General features: G+C 52.3%; 1 protein-coding gene and 2 long non-coding RNA genes across 3 annotated transcripts in view; 1 reads left to right on the forward strand and 2 right to left on the reverse strand.

The window, feature by feature from the left end:
- Positions 1 to 1,015: 1,015 nt before the first annotated feature.
- The window catches only part of LOC145717342 (uncharacterized), a 44,183-nt gene continuing 17,390 nt past the window's right edge, over positions 1,016 to 27,808 (reverse strand). The window contains exon 2 of the long non-coding RNA XR_014140491.1: positions 1,016 to 5,613. This is a non-coding gene — a long non-coding RNA (uncharacterized LOC145717342). The remainder of the gene's footprint in view (positions 5,614 to 27,808) is intronic.
- IGFBP4 (insulin like growth factor binding protein 4) lies at positions 10,165 to 22,435 on the reverse strand. Its single transcript, XM_006746177.3, has 4 exons — positions 21,865 to 22,435; positions 14,193 to 14,350; positions 13,309 to 13,443; positions 10,165 to 11,386 (listed from the first exon to the last, which is right to left on the reverse strand). Exons 1-4 carry the CDS (start codon positions 22,211 to 22,213, stop codon positions 11,252 to 11,254), a joined length of 777 nt encoding a protein of 258 aa, XP_006746240.1. The 5' UTR covers positions 22,214 to 22,435; the 3' UTR covers positions 10,165 to 11,251.
- Positions 19,357 to 25,869, forward strand: LOC145717341 (uncharacterized). The gene is made up of 2 exons (XR_014140490.1): positions 19,357 to 21,288; positions 22,676 to 25,869. It is a non-coding gene; the product is annotated as an uncharacterized LOC145717341 (long non-coding RNA).

Genomic DNA, 27,808 nt, shown 5'->3' on the forward strand with positions numbered 1-27,808 from the left:
ATTTAACAAAGAACTTGACTTAGACTTTTGCCGATGGGCAGAGCAGCCAGCCCAGCAAGGATAGGAGGGATGGTGAGCAGAGGGGAGGAAAGATAGCCACCAAGCCAGGAGCCAGGAGGGGAGGGGTCTTCATACCCCAAGAGTTTTCTGTTCAGGAGGTCCCAGGACTTGTAGCCCTTGGTCTGAAGCCTCCCTCCCCAGTATCTTCCAATGTCACCCCTCCCAACTTTCTACCCTCCCCATCCTGCTGTCTACACACACATATACCACCCACCCACCCCTCCCTCACCCTCCTTCCCCGGGTTCTCCTGTCCTTCGCCAACCCATTTCTTCTTGACCCTCCTGCCTCAAACCCATCATCTCCCTCTTTACAGAAAAACCTTCCTTTCTCTCACTCTTGTCCCCTGTAATTTCCCCGGGTGGCTGGACCCACAGCAAAGCGCAGTTCGGATCGATAGGAAGGGAGAGGGGCAGCCACCTGCACTGCCAATCATTTTTCAAGCCTCAGACTGCCACCCTCTCTAAACCCTGCCTCTTTTCTGGCTACAGAGTGACCTCCCCAGAAGGCTGAAGCACCCTCACGCCGCCACCTCCCCTCCACTCTTCTGTCTGCTCACCTCTGCTCTTTCATCCTCCACCTCCTGTCCTGAACTCTCAAGCTATCCAACAGGCGGAGGGCTTGGAACCAGGACAGGAGTGGGAGGTGAAGGGCTTCCAACCCAGAGATTGGTGCCTTGCTTCATGCAACAAGGGTTTTCTGGCTGGATGCTTTGTTCATGTGAGCTGGGAAAATAGATCAGTGCAACAGCGTTCTAACCGAGGTGTGTGAGTGCCATGTGGGGCTGGCAGGAAAAGTAGAAACAGGGAATGTAAACTTTATCCATTTGGAGGGAATGAGGGCAATGTTACCAAGGAGGTAACATTCGAGTTGGGTCTTCAAGAATGAAAAGGAGTTTAGCGTGCAAAGAAACCATGGAGGCTCTTACGTGCTAAGTACAATGTAAGGCACACTATGTATGTTTAATCCCATTTTACTGAGGCTCGGAGGGTTAACTTGCCCATATTTTCCTAGCTGGGAAATGGCAGAGAAATAGGATTCCAAATCTGGGCCCGTTCTGCCTCTGCATTCTCAGACAAGCTGATGGATGAATTTGTGCATGAAGCACACAGGTATGAGATGGTACCATGTTCAGTGTGGCTAAAGTATATGGTACCCAAGGAAGTAAGTGAGAGAGGAAGCAAAGGAGAGTCAGGAGCCATATTATCAAGAAACTTGGGTTCTAAGCTGAGAACGTCTAGGGAATGAATACTTGTTAAACGCATGGATGAGTGAGTGAATGAATGAATGAGGTTGGGCTCAAGACCCTTTGTGTACAGTTGCACAGGTTGTGCAATGCACAATTATACATGGCAACCTGCTTGGGTTTCATTCTGTAGGCAATGGGGAGACGTCAGAGGCTTTTCAGCCAAGGAGTAAGTGACCAGATTTGTGCTTTAGAAATAGGGCTGTGGGGGGCGCCTGGGTGGCTCAGACGGTTAAGCGTCTGCCTTCGGCTCGGGTCATGATCTCAGGGTCCTGGGATCAAGCCCCGCATCGGGTTCCTTGCTCAGCGGGAAGTCTGCTTCTCCCTCTTTCTCTGCTGTTCCCCCTGCTTGTGCTCTCTCTCTCTGTCAAAAATAAATAAAATCTTAAAAAAAAGAAATGCTGCTGTGGGGGCAGGAGACAGGACCTGAGGCCTGGGTTGGGGAGAAGTGTGACTGAAAGAGGAAGCTGTGAGAACTTGGACTTCAGGCCAGGAAAGGGATAAGAGCCTAAGGAGACAGGCTGGGACAGGAGCCTACCTGATCTAGGCCTGGGTCCTGGGTTCCTATGACTTGAAGGGCCACGTGGGAAAGAGCAGGACCTCCCTCCCAGTCCCCCTGATATTAGTCTCCTCAGGCCGCCGTAACACAATACTGGGTGACCTAAACAACAGACACTTAAACTTTGTCACAGTTCCGGAGCTTGAGGTGCCAGCATGTTTGGGTTCTGGTGAGAGCTCTCTTCTTGGCTTGTAGATGGCCACCTTCTCGTTGTTTGTGCACATGGGCCTTTCTTCAGTGTGTGCTCCTGGAGAAGGAAATCTCTTCTTCTTAATAAGGCCACCAAGTCTCTAGCATTAGGACCCCACCCTTCTAATCTCAATTAACTTTAATGAACTCCTAAAAATACTATCTCCAGATACAATCACACTGGGGGTTAGGGCTTGTGAACTTGGAGGGACACAATTCAATCCTGCCCCAGCCACGTTCCCCACTCCCACAGTCCCCCTGTGCTGGCCAGGCTGGGGCTCTCTTCTTCCTGACGCTTGCCCTCAGAGACAGCCTGGGGCTTGTTTTGTAAGCCTCTGCTTCTTGAAGGCATCTCAGCCTTTGCCTCCCTGCAATGGAGTCTTGTTGAGGAAGTCAAGTGGAGTTTGTTTTGCAGCAGGCCTGGAGGCCGGGGAGGCGAGCCAGGAGGGAACCAGAGAACATGAGGAGGGAAAGGAGAAGGGAGAATGCCACTCACTTGCTCATTCACTCATTCACCAAACATGTGCTGCACAGGGCAGCGTTAGGCATACCGGGGCTGGGCAGGGAATGGGGAAGGTGTCTGCGTGTGCCCCAGGAGAGACGTTCTGTCCTCCACAGCATTAGATGTGACACCCGTGAACACTGAGATGAAACATATCATTTGTCTAGTTCACGCCACTCTCACCTACACACACACACACACAACTTCCCTCTTCTGCATCAAGAATTAGAAGCCTGGGGGGGTCAGGCAGATGTGGGTGGCAGGTCCCCTCTGCCATTGACTAGCTTCATGACTTATCAAGAGTCAGACGCTCAACCAACTGAGCCATCCAGGTGCTCCTATCTCATTTAATCTTGACGGCAATACTTCATAAGTACTATTATTTATCCTCATTTGATGGATATAGAACTGTGGAGTAGGAGACCAAGTCAGTCTCTCAGGGTCCACCAAGAATAAATAGCGCAGTGAGATTTGAACCCAAGCAATCTGGACCCAAGCCCATGGTGACAATGACGATAATAGTGACATTTGGAGCTTATTGAACCCAAGGTCATCAAATCCAATCCCCTGCCTCCACATACACCAGGATACGGCTGTCTGCCCCTCATTCTGGTGTCTCTGCCAAACCCCTCCTCTCGCATCAGGGATTGTGTCCCCAGCCCCAGGCTGCTGGGGATGTTGACAAAGTCACCCCTCCCTCTTCCTGCCTGGAAAGTGGCACATCTCCCACTATAATCTCCCACCCAGAATCTTCCCTCAGGACCTCCTTCCTTCTTCCCCAACTAGAGCCCTAACTTTAGCTTCCCCTTTCTGGTGCCTAAAGAGGCCTTTCCTATGGAAAGTGTAGGTGCCCAAACATTCCCCCTGCACTCACTGGGAGATGATGAGTTCTAATCCACTTCTGCCACCAGCTCCTTTATGCCTTCAGACAAGCAAGCCACAGACCCCAGTAGGCCTCCATTTCCCATCTGTGTAATGGGTGAGCTGGAGAAGAACTTAAAGGCTGCTCCCAGCCCTGGTGTTCTTGATTTTGACCTTTCTCAGCCACCAGTCTAGAGCCATCCTCTCTCCCCCTCACATGCACCCCTCTCCAATGAGATACTGCCCGGCTCTCCCCAAAGCTTCCTGTGTGGTCTTCCCCACCACTACCTCCCACCCTAGAACTATGGGATCTGCCTGTGGGTAGCCTCTGCTCTCACCCCACTCCAGACCTGCCCTCTACTTTGGATTGTGCTGACCCTCCCTTCCTCTGCCAGGGCCCAGAGTCCCCTACAAGGCCACCATCTGCAGAGAGCACAAAGGGAGGCTAGCCCTTCCCCAGCCAGTGAGCCAGCTCCCCTCATTAGAGCCCCAAGAATATCCCCACTGCAGGGATTTACAAAATCCCTTTGCATTTTAAAGGCAAACTTCCCCACACCTCTCCCAAAAAAGAAAACTTTTCAAAACTTTTAAGGTCCCAGTTTACATTTCTTACATAAACCCCCCTGGGCCTACTGCCTGGGATTTAGGACTCACCCCTAAATTCAAAATCTCTTTTGGGGAGGGTTTTTGTTTTTACCACAACCCCTCCCTCATTGCATGGGGCAAGGACTGCCCAGGGCTTTTGGAAGTGGGGGTGGTCACAGTTCTGGGCTGGCCTGGCCTGACCCCTCACAGAGCCAGCGATCAGGCCAGGGTCACTGAGCAGTCACATGTCACTTTGAATGGGAAGCCTTGAACTGAGGCTGAGAAATGAAGTTGGGAAACAGCTCAGCCAAAGGCAATTGGACTTTTTTTTTTTTACTTATGTTTTTTGGGGGAAAAAAACCTCTATTGTCCGACTAACCTTCCATGATGCTGGAAAATTGAATTTATTTCCTGAGCAATCTGGTCCAATTTCCCCTGGGTGGAGACAAGACTGGGCTTCCCTCCCTGCTGTTCCAATTTAGAAGCTCTGGTTCTGCTCAGAGACCAGGACCCAGGAGGGAGGCAGGGACCCTGAGCCCTGGCCCTTCCAGGCAGCGCGCCCCTCCCCCACCCCACAATCCTTTCCCAGGAAGCCCCCCTTCCAGCCCCTGTGGGTAAGGAAGCTTCCCCCCTGCCCAATCCCCCCAGTCTCAAGGCCCCAGTGTTCATTTCCATTTTCACTTTCCCAGCAACCTGGGTTTGCTGGGCATCTGTCCTGGCCTGTCCCAGACCTACCCCAGCAATCCATGTGTGCCCCTCTGTGTCCCCCCAGCTTCCTGCCTCTGTTTCCAGTCTCTTCGGGGCAAGCCAATAGAAGTACAGCTGCAAAGCATTTGTGCTGGCCGCCAGGCTGGCGGGGGAGCCATCTGCAGCCGGGTAGCTGCCAGGCCTGCAATGACGGGAACCCTGGGCCCTAGCCCTTCCACCGCAACCCCCAACACAGGAACCTCTCTGTCTACCAAGGCCTAGGAGGCCAAGGGGAAGGGGAATGACCTTGAGACCACTGCAGGAGACAGTGTACAGACCTAGTCAGCCCTTACTTGGTAACCTGCAGCTGAGCTTCACTGCAGGGGTGGGGGAGGGGATGCTGCTCCCAGAGGAGGCTGTCGGATGGTAGGGGGCTGCCCACCCAAGCCTCAATGACAGATATGTCCTCAGCTGGCCAGCGCCCCACTGCTGCCCTTCCTGGGCTAATAGAAAAGTTCCCAGGCCACTAGTGGGTAGAGTAGGAAAGAGGGAAAGGACTCTCTCTCCTAGCCCCAGCACAGAGAACCCCAGGTCCCCACTTCCCCTAATCTACACCCACCTCCCCTCCTTGGGTGAGGGGGAGGTTGCATTGAGTGAATGGAGTTCTGAGATGCCTCCAGCCGCAGCAAACCCATTTGGTTCCAATCAGAGCAGGTTTCCAGATCACAGAGGGCACATGGGGGAGGGAGGCTGTGCACACAACCCCTCCACTCTATCCCCTCCCCAGAGTGCAGACCCTGTCCTATGAGATCTCCTTTCACCTCCCAGGTGGGTCTCACACAGCCACTGGAAGACTAGGTGAGGCAGGCAAATCTTAGGGGGCAACAGCATAGACCCCAGACCTCTGTCCATGTTAGCAAAACAGACTACAGGGCGCCTGGGTGGCTCAGTTGGTTGAGCGACTGCCTTCGGCTCAGGTCATGATCCTGGAGTCCCGGGATCGAGTCCCGCATCGGGCTCCCTGCTCGGTGGGGAGTCTGCTTCTCCCTCTGACCCTCCTCCCTCTCATGCTCTCTGTCTCTCATTCTCTCTCTCTCAAATAAATAAATAAAATCTTTAAAAAAAAAAAAAAAGAAGAAGAGACATGCTAAAGTATTCAGAAGTGGGGTGCCTGGGTGGCTCAGTCATTAAGCATCTGCCTTCAGCTCAGGTCATGATCCCAGGGTCCTGGGATCAAGCCCCACATTGGGCTCCCTGCTAGCCAGGAAGCCTGCTTCTCCCTCTCCCACTCCCCGTTTGTGTTTCCTCTCTCGCTGTGTCTTTCTCTGTCAAATAAATAAATAAAATCTTTAAAAAAAAAACAGACTACAGAGAGTGGGAAACTGAAGGAAAGAGGGTCCTGGCAGGAGGAGAAAGGGCTACAAACAGAGTCAGAGCAAGTGAAGGTCCCGGAAACTACCAGGTCCCAACTGGATCTTATCACAAATGGGGAAGCAGGGGTCCTGAGAAGGAAGTCCAATAGAACCACTTACTGAACTCAGCCCCAAGCCCTGTTCGTGCATTCCGCCCACCAGTCTTACCAGGAATTATGATCCCACCTTCAACAGACGGGAAAACTGTGGCTCATAGGAATAGAAGGTCCCACCTGCCCAACCTCACCCAAGTGGTAAGCAACCAGGGCCACCATTTTGCCTTCCCTGACATCTCTAGACTTGGATCAGGTGGGAGCCCAGTTCTGAAGAAATCTACCCTCCCCAGCTAGGGAGGTTCCCCAACCCTCACCTGCCCAGTCCCAACTTCTGTCTCCAGGCTCAGGATGAAAGGATACAAGCCTGAAAAAAAAAAAAAAAACAGCTTTCCTGGTCATGCCTTGGTGCCAGCATCCTAATCCTGGCCCTGGATGACTTTGGCACTTGGGTCTCAACTTCCGCATTGATAAAATGGGCCAGTGTTGTCTAAAACTGGGTTGGACAGTGATTCTGTGATTCCCTCAATTTCTATCATCCTAAACAAACCCAGAGGTTTCCCTTGGCTTAGGTGGTCTTTAGGAAGAAGGTCATCCAAATTTCAGAATTTAGAGCTGGTAAGGGAGCCAGCTCTAAAGAGAACGAGGGGACCCAGCCAGCCATGGAAGCTGCTAATCTCCATCTCTCCCTGGGGGGGACTTCACTGCCGCCTCCACTGAAAGCAATTTGTCATGCCCTGAATTAAGTGATTCCAACAAGGGTTTAATTTCAGTTTAATGGCTCTGTTTTTATGTGTAATTAAATACCATTGCATGGCGAAAATATGTTGTTTGCACTTTAGAGACTGTGTAAGGGCCCAGGAAGCCAATCCCACCGGGTTTCTACTCCCAGGCTCCACCAGCCCCTCCCCTAGTCTGGCTGGAATAATCCAGGTCATGGAGAAGGGGGTTGGTGACCTGGGAAGAGAGGAGCGGGGGGTGAGGGGAGAAATGGTCCTGGGGGCGCCTGCTCACTCAGTAGAGCATGTTTCTAATTATCCTCAGCACCCTCACTTCTGCTCCCTGACCCTAACTCTCCCCAGCCCCTAGGGCCTCAGACGTAGAGGGGACAGATCACTCTGACAGTGAAGATCTAATTAGACTCTTGGCTGGCTAGAGTGGTGTCCACTCCCCCATGGGTATGTGCAAAGGTCTGCCCTATTGTCTCTCCTCCACTTATTGTTCTCATTAACTCTCTCCTCCCCCATGAATATGCTTCCTCCCCATTGACCCTCTCCCCTGACACACAAACTGCCCCTTTCCTCCCCTCTTCCCTAAGACAACCCCAGGACCCAACAACTGACCCAACAGTCATAGCTGCCTGCCTGCCTCCCACATCATCTTGACTTTCTCCTTCTGGGTCAGAGGTGACATTGCCATAGGGGTCTGGAATGCAGGGGGAGTTTCTCTGGCTGGGAATGTTTCAGGGTCATTTACCACACAGTCATATCCCCCCCAGGAAGGGGGGCCAACCAGGCACCCCAAGTCCTGCATGCCTCATAACATTCTTGGAGCAGCTTGGTATAGTTGAATCTGGCCCAGAGGGCAGAGGAGTTGGGACAAGCAGCCTTTTCCTGGAAGGAGCTGAAGTGATTGCAGTAGCTGGAACCTAGGGGCCTTCGTAGGAGGAGGGGCCAGGAAGTTTGGCCAACTCTCCAGAGATGCCCCAGCCTGAATCCAATACTGGAGTCAGTCCAAGTCTCCCCTTTTTACTCCCTACTCCCACCCTGCTGGCTTGCCGGTGGAAAACCCAGCCCCCAACCCTCAGCGACAGCAGGGCTTGATCTCCACTAATGAGCTGGGAAATGGAAACCAAATGCCTGAAGTAGATTGGCACCAATGGGCTAAAGGATCCTGGTGGGGTGCCTCCCACCCGCCTGCTCCAAGCCACAGTGGAGAGGATTAACATTTCTTGGGGAGGCAGAGCAGAGCACTCAAGGACTTCAGTTTTAAATTTGTCTGGGTAAGTCCCAACAGGACACAAGAGTTTAGTCCTTGCCACCTCCTCCCTTCCACCTCTGCCAGACATGCTGATGCCCTGTGGCTACGAGAGTGACCCTCCAAGGGGATCTGGAGGCCATGGCTGGGCAGGGAGGGGGTGGGCTAGGTGCAAACTAGACCAGCAATTCCTCTCCGGAGCCTGGTTCTCCCCACTGTGACACTGCTCAGGACAGTGTACTTCCTCTAGCCTGGGAGTGGTAGAGGGTGTCCACATAGACACAGCTGCTTTTATTTCCTTCTTTTTGGACACCTAGGACCTGACTCCCAGATCGTGGAGGCAAGCGCAGGGGGGCAAGGTGGGGGGGAGGGTGGGCAGTGTTTCTGTGGGATGTGTAATTCTGTCTCCCAGAGTGCATATCCTCTATCCTTCGGTGCTTAGGCTCCCCACAAATCCTGCAATGGGGACACCTAATGAGTGAAGGCCACTCATTCATAGTGGGGAGGGAAGTACATACATATTCTGTGAATTTCTCTATTCCCTCCCACCTCACATCACATACATTCACAGATTCACACAGCCCACATAGACACACCCCTCAAATTAGCGTCTCCTCTACACACGCCCACACCCAGTACACATGCGTTCACATCTCACCTTGTATATTCACTTCGTATATTCCAAAGTATCGCTTTGCTATATTCATACACATGCACATACACTCAAACCCACACCCACACGTACCACAAATATGCAGATATACCAAAGGCACATCCCAGGCCATATATGCAGCTACTTCCCAAGCAGATCCAGCTTTTTTTGGAGACCCACGAGAGGAAAAGGACCTCTTAGTAACCACTACCAATGGTACCGGGGTAGAGCATTGAAAGGGGGGCTGGAGAAGAAAGGGGAATTTAAAGAGATGCTTTAGGAAAAGAGATACTCTCTCTACATTTATTTGGTCTAAGGACCTAAAACTTAACTGTCAGCCTGCACCTACCTCAGCCCAAGAAGTAGGGGGCTCCATGAAAGGGAGTCAGGGGGCCAAGGTCACTTTGTTCTTTAATCTCCTACTGCGAGCAGTGGCTTGTGGTGTCTCAGGGAGACCAGATGGCTACAGGATACTCTCACTGAGGCAGAGCTAGAGAGATGAGGATTGCAGGCCCGAATTTAAGATGCAGATAGCGCAGGGGCAAGCTCATCAGGAGCCAGTGAGTTAAAAGGCCTGGGAGTGCCTCTGGAACTGGGGAAGGGCTCGGAATCCAGAAGGCAACCCAACAGGAGGGAACCCCCCCCAGAGTGTAGAAGACTTGGTGCACAGTGTCTTCAGGCTGCCTGTGACCTCCTGAGAAGGGGCCCCCACCCAGATCAGTGTACACACACACAGAACACAGAGATGGGGGAAAGGGGCAGTGGGAGATGACCAGAAATCCAGTCATACCACATGGGCACAAATTCTGGGCTTGGCACCAAGAGCCCACAGCCTGCTGAGCTCAAGACAGCAAAATCAAAGATGCCCCTACTCCCAACCTCTCAGAACCAAATCTCAACACAACTACCCCATTAAGGAATCTAGGCAGTCAGAGCTGGGGAATGTATTGGAGTTTACCCCCTTTTCCCAACTTCAGGGAAGTGCCTCCCCCACTAAATTAATACATCAAATCCAGATGCACATCCAGTCTGCCTGATGCCCTAGGACATACCCCAGCTTCACACACATGATCCCAGAAATAGCTCTGGCCCAGCAGGGCTGTCCTTGCTTGCCTTCCTTCCAGAAGCCATTATTTGCCCACCAGGAGTCTGAACACAGACAGCATGACTTTGGGGACAGGGAAGCTCCCTAGGAAGAGGCTGCAGGGAAGAGGTGGGTGAATTGGTTGACTCTTTGCAGTCCTCTTACCATATAGGACAGGTCTGGGGACCACACTATGACCCCCCTTCCCACCCTTGGTGCATCCCTGTCTCTAATTATAAATAAATCAACCAAACACAATTGTCTAGATTTTTGTTTTGTTTTGTTCTGTTTTGTTAAAAAAAAAAAAAAAAAAAAAGACAAGACATCATGGCCAACTGGTAGGTCCCTTAGTCTCCTTCCATCCAGTCAAGCCAGAAATGCCTGGAGGGCAGGGAGGTATGGGGAGGGAGGCAAAGCCACAGGCCGTGAGCCACTGGAAGGATGGAGTCATCCTGGTGACTTTGTGACTGTGACCACAAACGGGAGGAAGTAGGACCCCAGGCAAGTCCTTCACCCCCCAGCATGTGTGTCTTCTGTTCCATCAGGCACATGTGGTCCCATAGTGCATCCTTTCCTCCCACCCTGACTATTCAGAGATGGGCCCCACCTCCCCAGCCCTCTGTCCTGTATGACTTCTTCCGACCTTCTTCCCTCCTCCACAGCAGGGTCTGGGCGGCCAGGCAACCAAGCAGGTGGCACACCATACCCAAAGGTGGGCTTGTCTCTATAGGTCCTTCCCCTTGGAGGGGCCTGGGGAAGAGAAGAAGGGGAGCCTGGCAGGCTTGACCTTTGAGAGTGGGCCTGGGACTCCTGACCATTGAATCATCTGCCACCCCACACTTTCCCTACAGCTTCCACCCTCTGACTAAATCGAGGGGAAGGACAATGCTACAAGGTACAAAAGTCAAGGTACATGTCTACTTTCTTTCTCTGATTCTGGAAACGGGACTTCTCTTCCCCCATAAGCTAGTGCTCAGTTTATAGGAAGTGGCCCCACATGACCAAATCAAACAAAGTCAAAATAAGAGCCCCCAGGGCTAAAAAACTAGAGCTGGCATGTAGTATGTGGTCAATAAATGTTTTTAGATGGCTGAATGAATGAATGAATCCAGGATCAATTTGGAGACATACCAGGGCTCCCCATTGCCACTCTCAGACCTCTCGGACTATCTAAGCCCAAAGACACCCCTAGGCTTTGGCTCACCCCAAGGGCACACCCACACATACACACATACACACAAACACACACACACACACACACACAGGAAGGGAAACTTCTGGGTCAGAGACAGAGCCAGGACTCAGACCCAGGCTCCAGGTCAGCTCTGTAGCCTCTAGGGGATGGGGGTGGCAGGGGGCACTGAGCCCCCTGCCTCCTGGCAGGGCTCACTCGCGGAAGCTGTCAGCCAACTGGTGGCAGTCCAGCTCCCCTTTTGGCTCCAGGCCCCCCGGAAGCTTCACTCCCGTCTTCCGGTCCACACACCAGCACTTGCCGCGCTGCCCATCTAAGGCCGGGTGACACTGCCAAGACAAGTGTGTGAGAGGTCAGTCCCCAGGCAGCCTGCCCCAATCCCAGCCCAGCCCAAGTCAGACAGTTGATCCAAGATGGCCTCTGTGAGCAGAGGCTCTTTCACAAGCACGGACCATCTAAGCTCATGGAGTAGAGAGATATTGGCCAAGAAATGAAGGTTGTCTCAGAGGTCAGCACTGGTCTAGGGATAAAGGGCTCAAGTGTCAGAACTTTCAGTGGGATAAAAACTGGGGGAAGAAAACACAGAACTGTACAACACAAAGAGTGAACCCTAATGTAAATTATGGACCAATATTAGTTCCTTAATTTGTGGTAGCATATGTACCGTACTAAACCAAGATGTTAACAGGGAAAACTGGGGGTGAGGGAGTAGATAGGAACACTGTACTTTCTGCTCGATTTTTCTGTAAACCTAAGGGGTGCCTGGGTGGCTCAGTCGTTAAGCGTCTGCCTTCGGCTCAGGTCATGATCCCAGGGTCCTGGGATCGAGCCCGCATCGGGCTCCCTGTTCCGCGGGAAGCCTGCTTCTCCCTCTCCCTCTTGTGTTCCCTCTCTCACTGTCTCTCTCTCTGTCAAATAAATAAAATCTTTAAAAAAAAAAACTGCTCTAGAAAATAAAATCTATTAATTTTTTTTAATGAGGGGAAAAAAGTTTTTAAAAATTGTGCAAGGATGGTGGCGCCTGGGTGGCTCAGTTGGCTGAGCATCCAACTCTTGGTTTCGGCTCAGGTCATGATCTCAGGGTTTTGAGATGGAGCCCCGTGTGGGGCTCCCGCTCAGCAGAGAGTCTGCTTGAGATTCTCTCTCTCTCTTTGTGTCTCTGCCTCTCCCCCTGCACTTGCTCACACTCATTCTCTCTCTCTCTCTCAAATAAATAAATAAAATCTTCTAAAAAATGGGACAAGGATAAAATTGGTGTTGGGATAAAGCTTACAAGTAGGTTTGGCACTGGTTTGAGGGGCCCTTTCTGGTCCTGCACTCATTGCATACCACCCCATAATCTCCTCATGTCATCCTGGGATTTGCCGACCTGGGGCAGCCCTTCTCCTCCTATCTAGGCCTCTATTGGCCAAGTAGCAGCCCACTTTGTGGATCTATCTACAGAGCACGGAGTGGGAGAATGTATGTGTCTATGTCCACAAAGAGCTGGAGAAAGACCCAGGCCAGGACTCCCCAGGCCACACCCAGCATAAGGCTCTGCCCAGATATGCCACTCTTCCAAGTAAGCCCACCCCTCATGGGTCAGAGATGGGGCTGAGGAGGGCCAACCTTGCTGAACATCCTAGCCTCCTGGGGGCTTATGAGAGGAGCCCATGTTCCAAGGGCATGAGGGAATGTGGAGGTTCCTGCATTCATGTTTTCTCTCCTGCCCCTCTGCTTCCGTCCAAAACTCCCATTCCCAGCTGTCAGATTTGCTTCACCTCCATCCTGGCTGTACCCCAGGTGGTTTGGTTACTCAGCGTGGGGGAAGGGGCAGGCTGAGTTTCCTCCTTAACCCTTCATGACTGAGCCCCTCCATCCCCAAATGAAATCTGAGACATTCTATGGCAAAGGAGAACTACTCATAGGACGGAGTACAGTACAGGGAATGAAAGAGTGCTGGGAGGTAGAGGTTGGCAGGAGTGCTAAGTGGTGAATCCAGACATGATGGAAATAGCCCTGGATGGGGAGGCAGGACAGCTGATCTGCCATTAACTCACTCTGTGACTTTGGGCCTGTTTCCTCATCTCCAAAATGAGTGTGGTGGGGAAAATAAGCTGAGGCTCTAAGACTGGGGGAGGACCCAGAGGGTTAGGTTTGGGTGGGGAGGTCTCCCCCTTCCCGAGATCTCCAACCTGCACCATCTTGTGGAGAGACCAGGAATGCCCCAAGAGCCGAGGCCAGGAGAGAGCCAGCAGGGATGAAGACCCACCTGCTTCGGGTGGAAGTTGCCATTTCGGTCGCAGTTGGGGATGGGGATGATGTAAAAATCCTCGTGGGTGCGGCTCTGTGAGGCGGCCAGCCGCTCCAGGGCCCGGTGCAGCTCACTCTGGCAGGAGCCCTGGGGCTGGAGGAAGGGAAAATGAAACTGCTTAGCAGAAGGGAGAGAGGCAGGAAGACCCCAAAGCTGGGGGTCAGATCAGGACTCAAGGCCCAGAAAGGAGGCTCAAGGCCCAGAGGCCGGGCAGGGCCCAGTGGGTTCAGGGGACCCTGGTGGACAGAGCAGAAGGATACTGAACAGAGGATTCTGAGCTAAAGAGCTTCTAAAAAGGAAGGGTGTGAATGGAAGGGACCTTGTGGGGGGAAGGGGTTATGGAAACCTATGGAGATGGTTGGGAAGGGAATGATTTCTAAGCAGGAGGGATAGCTGACATCATACAATTAACAACTTGGTAAGAAGACCCAGGCCAGGATCCATCAGAACCACCCATCAGAAAGGACTTAGCCAGACCCTGGGGCAGGGTCTCCAGGCCCCCTGCTGTGGCCAGCGTTAACCACTTAGTTACTGAAAAAGTCTGCATGGAGAATCCAAGAGAAGAGCTAAGAAATGCCAGGAGGCTTGGGAAAACCACTATTTACAAACCGATACAGAAGTATTTCAGTACTTAACAATTACTTCAACTGCATATATATATATAACTGATGAACAGGAAAGGCAGTTCAAGGAAAGGAATGAGGATTCTCTGGGTCCTGATGATGCATACTGGGTGCCTCTTGCACACAGTAGGCATCCAATGAATGTTTGTTGAATAAACATAATCCAGATCTAGTGGTGGTGGCGGTGCACATGTGCATTTGTAGGTCAAAGGTCCTCACCACAGGCCGAGCTTCCTCCCGGGGCACCCCGATGACCTTCATCTTGCCCCCGCTGGTGCTGCGGTCTCGAATTTTGGCGAAGTGCTTCTGCAGGCACCTACGGTCATGGGCACTGCAGGGACTGAAGCTGTTGTTGGGGTGGTCACCCTCATCCTTGTCTGCAGTCAGGCCAAGATGGGGAGAGGTCAGCACCGGGAAAGGACAGGGCAACACACCAACCCAGCCTCCCACCTTGCTTTCTTCTTGGAGATTCTCCAGCCTGGCTCTGGGAAAGAATAGGGGGCCTTGGGGTGGGGTGGGGGGGAATAAAAGCAACACCCTCATCTCCTCCCCACTCTCCTGGGATTTCCTCAGGAGAATATTCCTCTTAAAGTCCTTGACTTGTCCCTCACTCCACCCAGTCCAGCCCTCAGATGAGTCACCAGCTGCAGCTGCACAGACAGCAGGAGGGTCCCCTGGGCCATGCAGGGAGGTCTAAGGCAGGCAGGGGCCTCCCCACCAGATTTCACACACACCCCCATTCAGCTCCTGCTACCATCCCCCACTCTGTCTGCTCTCTCTTCCTGTCTCCTTTCCTGCTCTTTTCAGCATCTGGCTGAGCCAACCAGGGGATCCTCAAATCTGTTGGCTCTGCTACCCCTCTTCCACATGACCAAAATCAGAATTTCCATGAGTGATGAGAAATCTGGCCCAAAAGGCCCTCCCCATTGGCTGAACAGGAGAGAAGAAGCGGGAGTAGGTGTGTATGCCTACATGTGAAAGTGTGAATCCGTGTGTATGTGTGACACACACTGTGTGGCCGCAGGACCAAAAACACCCTCACACCTCCCTTCAGTTCCCCCCACCCCCACATCTCCCATCCTTGGATTTTAGACACCATCCGAAGTCCATGTCTATTGCCCAGAGCCAGGGCACTGGGGATGTGGAGATGGGGGTGGTGAGGCTGGACCTGCACACTCTCCCTGGGATCCCCTGAAGACTCTATCTGAACTCGAGAATAACCCGATCCAGAAGTCCCAGAATCGTAACCACTACTCCAACCTCCAGGCAGCCAAAACCGGAATACAGGGCTGAGCTGGAGAAAGAGGTTGCAAGACCTCTCTGCAGATCAGTCACCTCTAAAATGCTTGGGCTTGGCAGCTCGCTGCATTCCAGATGTTGGCAGCTAGACAGAAGGTTACATCTGGTTTGCGTCAGGATTTTTTTTCCTGAGGAGTTAGCAGGTTCCTCCATGCATGGCAGCAGTCCCAGAGCTGCCTCTGGGTCAAATGGTATTTTTCCGTCTAGCCAAATTTAGTTGGGGGGTTAGTTCTCTTTTTATTCTCCTAGTTCTGGTGGTGTGGGGGGAAGCAAGTAGATAAAGGGAAACCAGGCAAGGAGGAATCTAGACTTTCAGAAAGTCTTTGTCAAGATTCCATACCAAAGGTTATTTATAAAATTGAGTCACCAAGGATGGGAAGGTTTTGTCATAGGTGGAGGGCGGGTTTAGAAAGAAGAATCAAAGGTAAGGAATAAATGGAGCAGATAGATATAATCTATCCTTCTGCATATTTAACATCCCAAGAAGGACAGTCCGGAGGGGACTCCAGTCTCAGAGACAACATCAAGTTCTTTTTTTTTTTTTTTTTTAAGATTTTATTTATTTATTTGACAGAGAGAGACAGAGCGAGAGAGGGAACACAAGCAGGGGGAGTGAGAGAGGGAGAAGCAGGCTTCCCGCCGAGCAGGGAGCCCGATGCGGGGCTCGATCCCAGGACCCTGGGATCATGACCTGAGCCGAAGGCAGACGCTTAACGACTGAGCCACCCAGGTGCACCAACATCAAGTTCGTAAGGGTCAACGAAGGAGAATCCACTATAGCAAGACCTCCCAGTGACGTGGACAGCAAAAGATGTGGGTAAATTTCAGAAGATCAGCATTGTCAAGGGGGCCATAAGAAGATGGACCCCAAACCCTCAGTCAGAACCAGAGAAAAGATCTGGGACACAGGCTCTTCCCTGAAGACCCTCCCAAGAAACCTTTCTGGCCAAAAGGCCCAGACTGGCCAGTGATCCCTACCCCTGCATCCACCTTGCATAAAAGCATAGACTTTTGGAAGGGGGCACAGTGTTTCAGGGGTGTAGGCTGAAGGTGGATAATGGAGAGGAAGAGGAAATGAAAGACCTAAAAGAATTAGAGCCAAATCTTGAAACCACAGAGGCTGAGCTGAGACATGAACAAAAGCACCACCATTTTACCCGGAAAAGGCTGGAAGGGATCAAAAGGACTCATTTGCCACAGTCCATGATGCTAATTTGAGGGGTACCCTTGGAACCTGGAAAAGGTTTTGGTCTTTCCTTTGAGTTTGCTTTCTTTTCGTAGCCATAAAGGGAAGCACTATTTTGCGCAGTGGCACTTGTTTCTCTTGGTAAGCAGGCAGAATGTTTTCAGGTTCAAGAAATAAGAGTTTTTTAACAAATGGAGAGGTTGAGAGCCTCCTATCCTGCAAGTATGGCGCATCAGGGTGGTAAAGACCTCAAGAACCTAGAGAGATCTAGAGTAGAAATGTAACTGCAACTAGGCTTTCCAATGTTGAGTTTCTACGAGTTGAAGTTTACAAATGATTAACTCTTGGGGGGTTATTAATGGATATATGGAATATTTATCCCTTAACTTAGGAGGCATTATTAAGAAGGACAATGTAGGGGGTGCCTGGGTGGCTCAGTTGGTTGAGCAGTTGAGCATCTGGCTCTTGGTTTTGGCTCAGGTCATGATCTCGGGGTTGCGAGATCAAGCCCCAAGTAGGGGTAGGACTCTGCAGCACTCAGCCCATAGTCTGCTTGGGGTTTTCTCTCTCCCTCTCCCTCTGCCCCTCCCCCTGTTTGCGCTCGTTCTCACTCTCTCGCTCGTAAATAAATAAATAAAATCTTTTAAAAAACGGGGGGGGAGGACAACTGGGTCCACTCACTGAAACCTGGAGCTGCATGGGCCATAGGGCAAGGCTGGAAGCATAGCTTATGCTCTTGTGTGAGTAAGGCCTCATGTCACACTAAGGGGATTATCTGGGTAAATCTAAGCAGGCAGTGTGTCTGGCCTCCCCCTCCTTGGTTTCCCCACTTTTTTGTTGTTGCTAGGCAAGTTTCCTTTTTTATTTTTTGAAGAACTGAAGAATCCTACAAGCCTCCAAAACACACATACTTGAGTCCAGATACTCATCAATGCCATACTTGGACCCTTCTTGCCCAAGGCCAGACTGCTTTACCCCACCAAAAGGGCACTCCACAGAGATCAATCCTTCATTAACACCAAGCATGCCAACTTCCAGCTGCTCTGCCACTCTCCAGATCTGGTCCCGGTCTGTCCCTACCTTGTGTCTAAGCTTAGAGAAGAATACACCAGATAGGGAGAGTAGCTGCTTACTTACTCTCATGGGGACATAGGTACACAGAGTATATCCATATCTGCCCACTCAGACACAGACAGGCCAGGATTCAAGAACCACAAACATATACAAACAATCATGTGTCCAGGCACACACTGGTCCACACATGCACACCCACATGCACTCGGGCACTCTGACCCTGCCCCAAGCAGAGACACAGACCCGGGGCAGGGCACTCTGCCTGCCCCATAGCTTGTTGACATTCCATTTAATCTGTAACTTTTCCTTGCCCAGCCTTGCTTAACAGGCAGATTGAGGATCCACCCCACGATCCACCCCTAGACGCTGGGTTTGGGAGGGTGAGGATCGTAGCCTTGGGCCTCTGAAAAACGTTAACCTTCCACTCTCCAAAGCTGTCTAAATACTTACTACTTCCCTGCTTACTCAAAACCTGGTACTGCTCACCCAGGTGAGGCCCTCTGTAAAGACCCCAATCCCTGTGGGTCGGTCCCCCCAGAGTTAGACCTGACCTCTAAAAGGCTTATTTAAGGGGTGGAACTTCCAAGGTAGGCCAGGTCATCTCTTCCAGTCCCTGCTTGGAGCTAGGCCAACAACGTGCAAACACAGCGCAAACCTTGGTCTTTGCTCTAGCAACCAAGGGTAAGGCACCCAGAGAGAGAAAAGACTTCACAGCTTTGGCACCACTGGCTGAAAAGTTCATGGTCAAAGCTAGAGGATTTCCTCTTTCTGGCTGCCTGATTTCAACGCCATGATTCCTCCTCAACTCCAGGCCCAGTCCCCTTCAAGACACCCAGGGTGAGGCTGTGAGGTGGGTGGGCCCAGCCACCCAGACACAGGCATTTCAGCTCACCCCTGTACCCTGCAAGAAAGGCCTTTTCTTTCTTCCCCTGGACTCAGCCTAGAGAAACCAGGATCACCCATGCCAGGTACCCAGCCCTTTCTTCGAGGTCTGGCTCACATGGCATCCCCCTCACCGTCATGCCATGCTGCCCTCCTCAGACTGAAGGAAAGCTGGCCTGTCCTTCCCATGTTTACAGCAGCAAAAAGCACCAAGTTCCTCCTTACCCCTTTCAACTCCTCTGAATGTCCCCCTACTTTGCTCAATTGCCCTACTGTCCCTCAAAATCCCAGCATCAGAGGAGAATTTAAGTTTCAACTGAAATCTTCTCAGCTTCTTCTTCATCACCATTTTCATCATGGCTCTAACTAATGGAGGTCTCACTCCATGCCAGACACCCCAAGCCTGTGAGGCAGGTCCCATTGTCATCTCCATTTTACAGATGAGGAAATGCAGTAGACTGGTTGGAGGGGAAGGAAGACAGACTTATCCCTGCAGCTCCTATGTCTTTAAATGGAAAAGACTCTTGATACCCGAGGCACCAATAATTCTGGCTTTGCCAATACTAAAGAAAAAATGTTAAGCAGCCATGCTCCTCCCCCTACCTCCCCCAAGGCACAGAATTTCTGGGAAGGCCCTGTTCCCATGACATGACTGGATTCCCAGTACTGAAGTAAGGGGGACAATATTTGCTGCGTTGACTAAAAATTAACCCAGGCTGTCTGTTCCCTAACCCTGTCCCAGAGAGACCCAAGAGCACAGTTTAGGAGCTCCCCAGTCCAAACACTGATCTTCCCACTGTCCACTCGCCCAGATTCCATGAGTCAAGGGTCAGTCCACTGATGCAGAATTGTGGACTTCTGACGCACATGTCCCACCCCACCCCCACCTCTGGGGGCCTGAGCAGCGTTAATCCACAATGTTTTCTGGCTCAGAAAGCTGGGACAGGAGGGCTATGGGGAGGTTAGGGGGCAGAGGCTTAAGATGGAAGGAGGAAACCTGCTCCTGGGGCAAATAGTAGGCAGCTGGACATAGCAGGCCAAGGGAAGGGGCACGCCAAGTGGTTGTCCTCCCCCAGTCACCTGCTGAAGCTTCGCTCCAAGAGGAAAAGGCAGAAAGAGAAGCCTGATACCCTCTGCCAAACTATTCCCAAGGCAAGAGGGTCCAAGCCTTGGGACCTAGGAGGGACAGTGGCCTATTGACAGTGAAAGGCTAGAGAGAATAGCGGGGATAAGGTCTGAGCTCTGGCCATCTTGTCTCACCAGAGACCCTGCAGGGCTGTTGCACAACTCTAGGGGGCACCTTTCACATGGTGCAGGGGATGTTTCTGTGATGACTAGGAGGTGAGAAGGCACGGACACAGCTTGCGGAGTAGGTACCTAGTTTCCCCAGGGTTCTCCAGGCTTGCCCTTTCCCTCTCCAGATCTTTGCATACCCTGCATGGGTGGAGGACAGGCAAGGAGGGAGGGAGTGGGCATTAGAGACCTGGACCCTGTAATCCCAAGGGGACATAAAGGCCAATTTGCATGATGTCCACAGGATAATCACAAACTTCATACCATTTCCTCCAAAGCCCCTAGGGGATTAGATTTTCCTCCACTATCGGATGGGGTACTCCTACCCAGCCAGGGAGGAGGGGGTGCTCAAGACCCTCTGAGGGCTCTTCTGCCCTGAGTTCAAGTCAGTGAGCGAGAAGGTTAGCACCTATTCTAATCTGGTGCCAGATACATACCCACTGTACAGTGGAGGATGGAGATATGAAGGGAAAGAGGTCCCATTATACTCAGGGAGCCCAAGGGCTCAGCCCTCACTCCCAATCTGGTCTGGTACCAGTACCCCTCCTCTCCCACTGGCACCAGCATCTGTGCCCCAGGATCAGTGCCTTACTCCCTCAGGACACGCCCCCGACCCCCCTGCTTCCCAGATGTGCTGGGTGCCAGGCTGGCATTTCTCCTAGAATGTTTTCTGCTGACCTATCTCTCACTGCCTAGGGACAGGAAGGGCAGAGAGGCCTGAGGCCAGACCCCTGGGGTCCACCTCCTTCCTGTTTTCCCTGCATCCTGCTTTCCTCCGCTAACAAGCGGCAGAGGATTGAGGAAGTGGAACGGTCTGGGACCCAGCGCAGGAAGCTTGGGGCCGGAGTCCCAGCATCCGGACTGCAACAATGGAAGCTTCAAGCACCAGGAAAAGAGACACAGACAGAGGCACAGGGAGAGGAAAACAGAGTCAGAGAAGGAACAAGAAACAGAGGCAGAGATACAGAAAAGCAGAGAGAGAGATTGCCAAAGTAACAGAGAAAGACAGGAACAAAGACAGAAAGAGAAACAGTGACAGAGACACGGAGAGAAAGAGCAACAGAAAGGTGCTGAGGAGAAAGTGAGAGAAACAGGACAAAAGCAGAAAGGCAACAAGATAGAGAAAGAGAAACTGATAACAGGCGGAAGACATTGAGGAAAGGAGAACTCAGGAATGTTGGTAGTGAAACTAGAGATTGAGAGACGTAGCAGGAAATAACAAAAGAATAAGAAAGAACAAAAGACTGAGAAAGATTATAAGGAGAAACTGAGAGGCTCACTGAAAAATGGAAAAAGAGAAAGTGTAAGGGCCTTCTAAACCTCTCCCTCTCCCTCTTCCTCTCTCCCCCCTCTTGCTCTCCCGCCTCCCCCTCTCCCTCTCTCTCTCTCCTTTCTCTACTCCCTATCCCACACCGTTAGGTTTCTACAGCTCTGGGCTGGGAGCCAAGACTTGCTTCTCTTCGCCACCTCAGATGACACCTGCCAGGAGAGAGGAGTGGGGTGCCTGTATGCCAGTGCAGGACGAGGTGCCCAGGCCTGGCAGAGAGACCTCTGTCTTCCCAATACATCTCAAACAGCAAGGTGAGCTGCCGGGGGGAGGGGGGGGGCTTTGGGGAGGGGCAACTCTGATGCCCCCCACCACCAAAGCCCCTCTGATTTGCATGTCCCACTCAACCCTACCTCAATGTCAAAAGGCCAAGCCCTGGCTTCTTAGACCCCTGGGGTTCACATGTGGCCAGGATGAGGGAAGTTCCAGGATCAGGAACAGACAGCCACCACCACTGCCTCCTCCATCCTCTAGTTATCTGGCCCCAGGCCGCTCACTTGCAGGCTGCTGGCTGGACCAGGTCAGGTTATGTTCCACTCTTGCACCAGCAGCCAGGACTACCATTGAGACCTCTCTTCCCAAACAGACACCCTTGGGAGGTTTGAGATGGAGGGCTGGGACAGTCTTCCTTGCTGGTGGCAACAGGCTGCTAGGGATTCAACAGCAGTTTCCTTGGGTGAGCCTGTCCCATGCCAGTCCAGCCCTGCCAGGTACCTGCCTCCTCGTTAACTCACAGATTTTCAAGGGCTTTCCAGGCCAGCCTGAATGGGGAAGGGGCTTCTAGGAGGGGAGAACACCAGGTAGGGCATGCAAGGACAGGGGCACCTTACCAGAGGGCTGCAGGCTTTCCTGGATGGCCTCGATCTCCGCCAGCTCCATGCACACGCCTTGCCCGTGCATCAGCGTGTGCAGGGGCTTCTCCACCCCCCGGGGCGGGTAGCAGCGCAGGCCGGAGCCGCAGCGAGGGGTATACACCCCGCAGGGCATCCCTTTGCCCAGGGCGCAAGTGGCGCAACAGCCGCAGCCCGGCTCCCGCACCAGCTCCTCGCAGCCCACGGGGGGGCGGCAGCGCGCCAGCTTCTCCTCCGAGCAGGGCGGGCAGTGGATGGCTTCGTCGCCCAGGCTCGGCCCAGGCCCAGCGGCCAGCAGCAGCGCGGCCACGAGGCAGAGGGGCAGCATGACCGAGCTAGGACGGGGCGAACGCGCGCGCACACTGGCAGCAGGGACACACGGCGACAGCGCCCGGGCGCGCCTGGAGGACCCGACCCGGAGGGCGCGGGGAGACGGGGCGGCCCCGCGGGCGGACAGGGACGGAGCCAGGGAAGTTAGCAAGTGGGCTGGAGGGGAGCGAGCCTGGCCGCCGAGGCGCTGCGCCGCATCCTCGGCCCGGCCCAGGCGGCGGGCGGCGGGCGGCGGGGTGGGGGGGGAAGGGGGTTGAGCGGCTGCCCGGGACCGGCTCCCCCGGACTTTATACCGGCCTCTGGCCACACCCCCAGCGCCTTCCCAGAGGTGGGGGAGCGGGGGCGCGGGGGGGGAGAGGGGGAGGCGGCCGTTAGGGGGAGGGGGCGCTGTCCTGAGTCGCCGCCGCCGCCGCCGCCCACCGCCGCCGCTACAACATCTGAAAGTCCTTTTCTGCCGCAGAAGGAAGCGGAGCAGTGTGGAAGCCGTGGCAGGCGCCGACAGCGCCTCTGAACCGGAGCCTGGGAGGGGAGAGAAAGAAGAGGAGACGCCAAGGGGCTGCTCTTTGGCCCCCTCCCTCGACCTTGGAGGATTCCTCCCCTACCCCGCGAAGACGGCTCTAGTCCCACCCCACCCCCCACCCTCCAAGAACGCGACCTCCTAGCCCGGACTCCCGGCTCCGCGGATTCAGTCTCCCGGGCCAGAGTCCTTTCCACCCCACTCCCAGCCACTGGAGACCAAGTCGGGTGAAGTGGGAAAAAGGAAGCAAGCACCCAACGAGGGACCCAGAAGGGCCTGATGGCCCTAAGAAGTTAGTAGGCTCTCTTCCCACTCGCCCTTCCAACTCCCCCACGCCCCCCGCGCGCGCCCTATCTCCCCAGGGCTCATCTGGGTCCTGGTCCACTCTGCCTTCCTGAGAACTGAATCCACCGAACTCCTGGAGAAGGAGGTGCCCAGCCTCTTCTTCCTTCCTGGATGTTTGCTTCTACTGCCCGACTCCCTTCCCAGAGGAGGATTGGCTAGGGAGATTGCCACTCTCAGTGTGCAAATTGTGCATCGCACAACTCCAGGGGGCACCATTTCTCTTGTGGTCATTGTAGGTTTGTGTAGCTGTTATGACAGTTTTCCAGCAGATGGCAGTCAAGCATTTCGAGGGAAGGGTGCCTTCTCCTAATTCAGCTGGTGTTGCTATTTGGGCTAGTGCCTGGGGCTGACTAGGCCCTCTGTGAGATCCTATTGGTGCCTGTTTCCCCGGCCCCTTGCCTCAGTCCTGCTGGGATCCGGAGAGACCCTAGAGTAACATTTGAGCAGAGACCCACCTCCTAGGTTCTCTCTGGTCTCCCAGTACTCACCCATTCTCCACACAAAGGCTTCTGCTGTCCTGGAGCTGGTTTCAGGGTAAGAGTGCTTGTCAGGGCACAATCGGTGGCCCAGTGTGGATTTTTATTATTATTATTATTTTATCTTATTTTATTTATTTATTTTTGGCTTGGCTTAGCCTAGAAAGCGGCAAGGCAGCCAAGCCAAAGTGCAGATCAGAGACCGTTTTCCTGCTTCCCGCTTCCTGCTTCCTCTCCCAGGGCAGCAGTTTTTCATTTCAGTCTCACAGCAATTAGGCCCTCTCCTACCTTCTCCAGTGTAGACTGTCCAGGTAATAGGAGGAAGAGAGGGGCTGGAAGCTGAAAGTGTAGGGACAGAACCAAAAAGTTGCAAACTGACGGCACCTACTGGCAATCATCAAGACTGCAGAAGGTCTGGAGAGTTCTGGCGGGGGACAAGATTCTGGGATTCTCTCCCTGCCATCTATCTCACAGACATACTGGGGTCTCTTCTTTTTTGGAGCAGGGAAAACAGAGCCAGGTTCCTCACGTCCCTGGGGGAAGCCCAGCCTGTCCCTGATTCAGAAAACTTCCCCCAGCCCTCTCCCCCGCTTCCATCATCTTGAACCCGGTTCTGCCACCAACTTACTGTATGAAGTTGGACACCACTCCTTAGAGCTTGAATGTCCCTAACTCTAAAATAGAGGTAAGGTCATCTCCACCAATCCTGCCTCTTAAAGCTCTTATGAGAGTAAAATGGGACCAGAAAGGATGGTTTTGATACCAACACCAGACTTGCCCCGTAGACAGCAAACCTGGGAGAGCTAAAGGCGCTGGGAGGTGGAGGAAGGAGTGCAGGAGAGGCTGGACTGAAAGCAAAAAAGTACCTGGAGGTGAAGCATGAGTGCAGGTGTGGGAAATCCAGAAAGGTTTCTAGGTGAGACAGGTGCCCAGACCTCTACCCCAGCATCCCCCATCTATTTGCTGGTACGCACCCACCCCCCAACATCACTGCCTAGGATAATTCCAAGGAAGCAGGAAAATAGATATAAGTAGGCCATCCAAGCACCTTCCCATCATTCATGCAACACCTATTTACTGGACGCTGATTGTGCACAGGCTTTGTGCTACATACTGAGGACACAGAAATGGCCAAGATGACTCTCTGCCCTCAAGGAGCTCACTGCCTAGTGAGGGGAGACAGGCATAAAAATAAAATGAGCCTAAGAAGTGTGCAGGTACCCTGGGAGATATCCATGTGGGGCACTGTGGGGACCCAGATACACAAGTGGTCAGTTCTACATCCAAGGCATGGAAAAGCTTCACAGAGAAGGTGACTCATGAGCCAACCATCTTCCATGCTGGAGGAAAAAGCACAGGTATTAACATCAGGCCAACCTGGATTCTAATCCCAGCTTTGCCACTAGACTCACTGGGGAACCTGAAACAAGTTACTCTGAGCTTCACTGTCCTTACCTCGAAAATAGGGCTTTGTGATAAAGAAAGAAGGGTGAGGAGGGGAGAGAAAGAGTGGCTTGTGCAAATTGCCCAGCCTACAGGGGGCGCTGAGTGTTTGCTATCCCACCCTATCCCACCCTGCAGGAAACTATAATTCTCCACAGGGCCCCCGGTGAGCCCCCGGTGGCAGGACCTGTGTTTCCCTCAGCAGAATGGAGGCTCTCAGAGGACTGGGTTTAGTGTCCCCCCTGGGCTTGCTGGTGTCTGGGGATAGGCTAAATAAAGGGCACAGGATTTGGAGTGAGAGGACCTGGGTTCAAGTTGCAGCACAGTCACTTAAGAGCTGTGTGACCTTGGATACCCACTTAATGTCTTGAAGGGTCATTTCATCCATTTTAAAAAGAGAAAAAAAAAAAATTCTGAGTTCAGTTCTCCAGTGTTTTTTACATGCTCTTGAAACAAAGATATAACTAACCCTAAAAACATATAATAAAAATAAAAAATAAAAAAACAAAGAGCAAAAGAGATAATTGGGCTTACCCCACAGGATGATTGCAAGAGAAAATGAGATAATGGATAAGAAAGCATTCTGGAACCCAAGAAATGGGGTACAGATGCTGCTCATTGGTTTTCTCCACCTGATTGCTGCCTCCTTGAGGCCTGAGAGCACGTCCTGGAGCCCCCAGAGATAGAAACATGGCCTTCCTTCCCTGTCATCTTTTCCAGCCCAAGGCTCCACCGGAAAAGGAACCTCTGTGGGGCACTAGGCTGGCTCACTTGGAAGAGCATGTGACTCTTGATCTCAGAGTTGTGAGTTCCAGTCCCATGCTGGATTACTGAAAAATAAAATAAACTTAAAAAAAAAAAAAAAAAAGAGGGTGCCTGGGTGGCTCAGTTGGTTAAGCATCTGCCTTTGGCTCAGGTCATGATCCCAGAGTCCTGGGATCGAGTCCCACATCAGGCTCCCTGCTCAGTGGGGAGCCTGCTTCTCCCTCTCCCTCTGCCTGCCACTCCCCTTGCTTGTGCTCACTCTCTCTCTCTGTCAAATAAATAAATAAAATCTCAAAAAAAAAAGAAAGTAAAAGAACCTCTGCCTCCGTCTCACATCCTTGTCTGTCCCTAAGCTCCTGGGCACCCAGGGCACCAGGAAGACGCTCCTAATGGAGAAGTGAGAAAAATCCCCACTCCCCACCCACTTTTTCCAGCCCACAACTTCGTTGGCTTGTTGTTTAGAGTCTAATTAGCTCCCTTGTTGGTTTGGTTTCACACCTCTACTGGGTTCAGTCTGGTCTTAGAGAATTGATAGTCCTGCCCTCAGGGAACCCCCAAGCTCATGGGCTTGCCCTAGAGACTATCTTGTCTGATGGAGTAGGCAAGTATACATAATAATGAAAATTAACACTTAATGAGCATGGGCCATGTGCTGGACATGGTTCTAAGTGCTTCACAGGTGCACTTCCCAACAATCTCATGAAGTAGGGTCTATCATTATCCCCTTTTTAAGATAGGGAAACTAAGGCACAGAAAGGTATGTAACTTACTTAAGTCGCACAAGTAAGTAGAAGAACAAGGGACTGAACCCAGGCAGTCTGGCTCCAGAGTTTATATGTTTTATGTTTTATAGACTCCAAAATAGCTGTCAGAAGTATTCTAAACAAATGCCAAGGGCAAAAGACTATGGTACAGAGTGCAAGATTGGTGTGAGGGGGCAGAGTAAAGGAGGCAGTGGCATGGAAATAGGCCCCAGGCTTCCTCATAACTTTGGCTTCCCAGCCCCTCCCGGGCTGCCCTGGACTTCCCACAGTGCCCACACTGAGTAGGGAGCTCAACTCCCCTCCGTGTCTGCTGATCCAGACCCCAGGGAAGCATCCTCCACAGTCACTCCAGGTGTGGGCTGAGCACTAGCACATCAGTACAGCTGCCTTCTTGTGCACCAGGGCCCCATACTTGGAGAGAACAGATCAAGAGAGCTAGGATCTCCATAGAGACCCTACAATGCAGGGGAAGTCTGGTTCAGAGGCTAGAGCCTGGGTCCTTCCCTCAGGTCATGTGGCTCCAGAAATGACGTCCAGACAGAGGATGCAGAGGGGAGAGGAGAGCCCATCTGTAGTTGGACTAGCCAGGATTCAGTTTCGTATTTCCAGTCCAACCAGCTCAGCTACTTGCTCCTTTGTGGCCACTTCTCCTTCCTTAGCTTCAGTTTTCCATCTGTAAAATGGAGCAGGGAACTCATTGAATTGGGAACCCCCTTCCAGCTTGGGCAGTCTAGGAATCTAGAACCTCTGGAGTCTTTTTGCATGGTCCTAGGCCCCACGCCGGCATGGCTCCCAACACTCCAGAGTTTGCACTATTTCCAAGCCAATTGGCACCCGTGGAATCACTTTCTCATTAGCCAAAGCCTGTGTAGGAGACAAGCCAAGTGAATGATGTTGGGTGCTTTGAGAGTTCTGTCACTGCCCAGAAAGGTGATGAGGTTCACTCAAGGGCATACAGCTAGTAATTAATAGAGCCAAGACTTAAGCCAAATGTATTTACTACCTGCTACAGACTTAGTGCCCTGAGCCACGCTCACAAAGTGAGCAAAAGATTACTACCGTAGGATTCTATTTCTATCGAATTCAAAAACAGACAAAACTAACCTACGGTTTAGAAATCAGGATAGGGTTACTTCTGGGGAGAATGGAAGTAGTTACTAGAAAGGGCCTCATGGGGTACAGGTGATGTTTATTATTTAGTTACATAGTGTATTCACCATATGAACATTCATTGAGCTAAACTTCTCTTATTTCTGCACCATTCTGTATGTACTTTCATTTTT

The sequence above is a fragment of the Leptonychotes weddellii genome, chromosome 15 (genome assembly GCF_054177405.1).
Source record: "Leptonychotes weddellii isolate Sample4059 chromosome 15, ASM5417740v2, whole genome shotgun sequence".
In the NCBI taxonomy this organism is placed as follows: domain Eukaryota; kingdom Metazoa; phylum Chordata; class Mammalia; order Carnivora; family Phocidae; genus Leptonychotes; species Leptonychotes weddellii.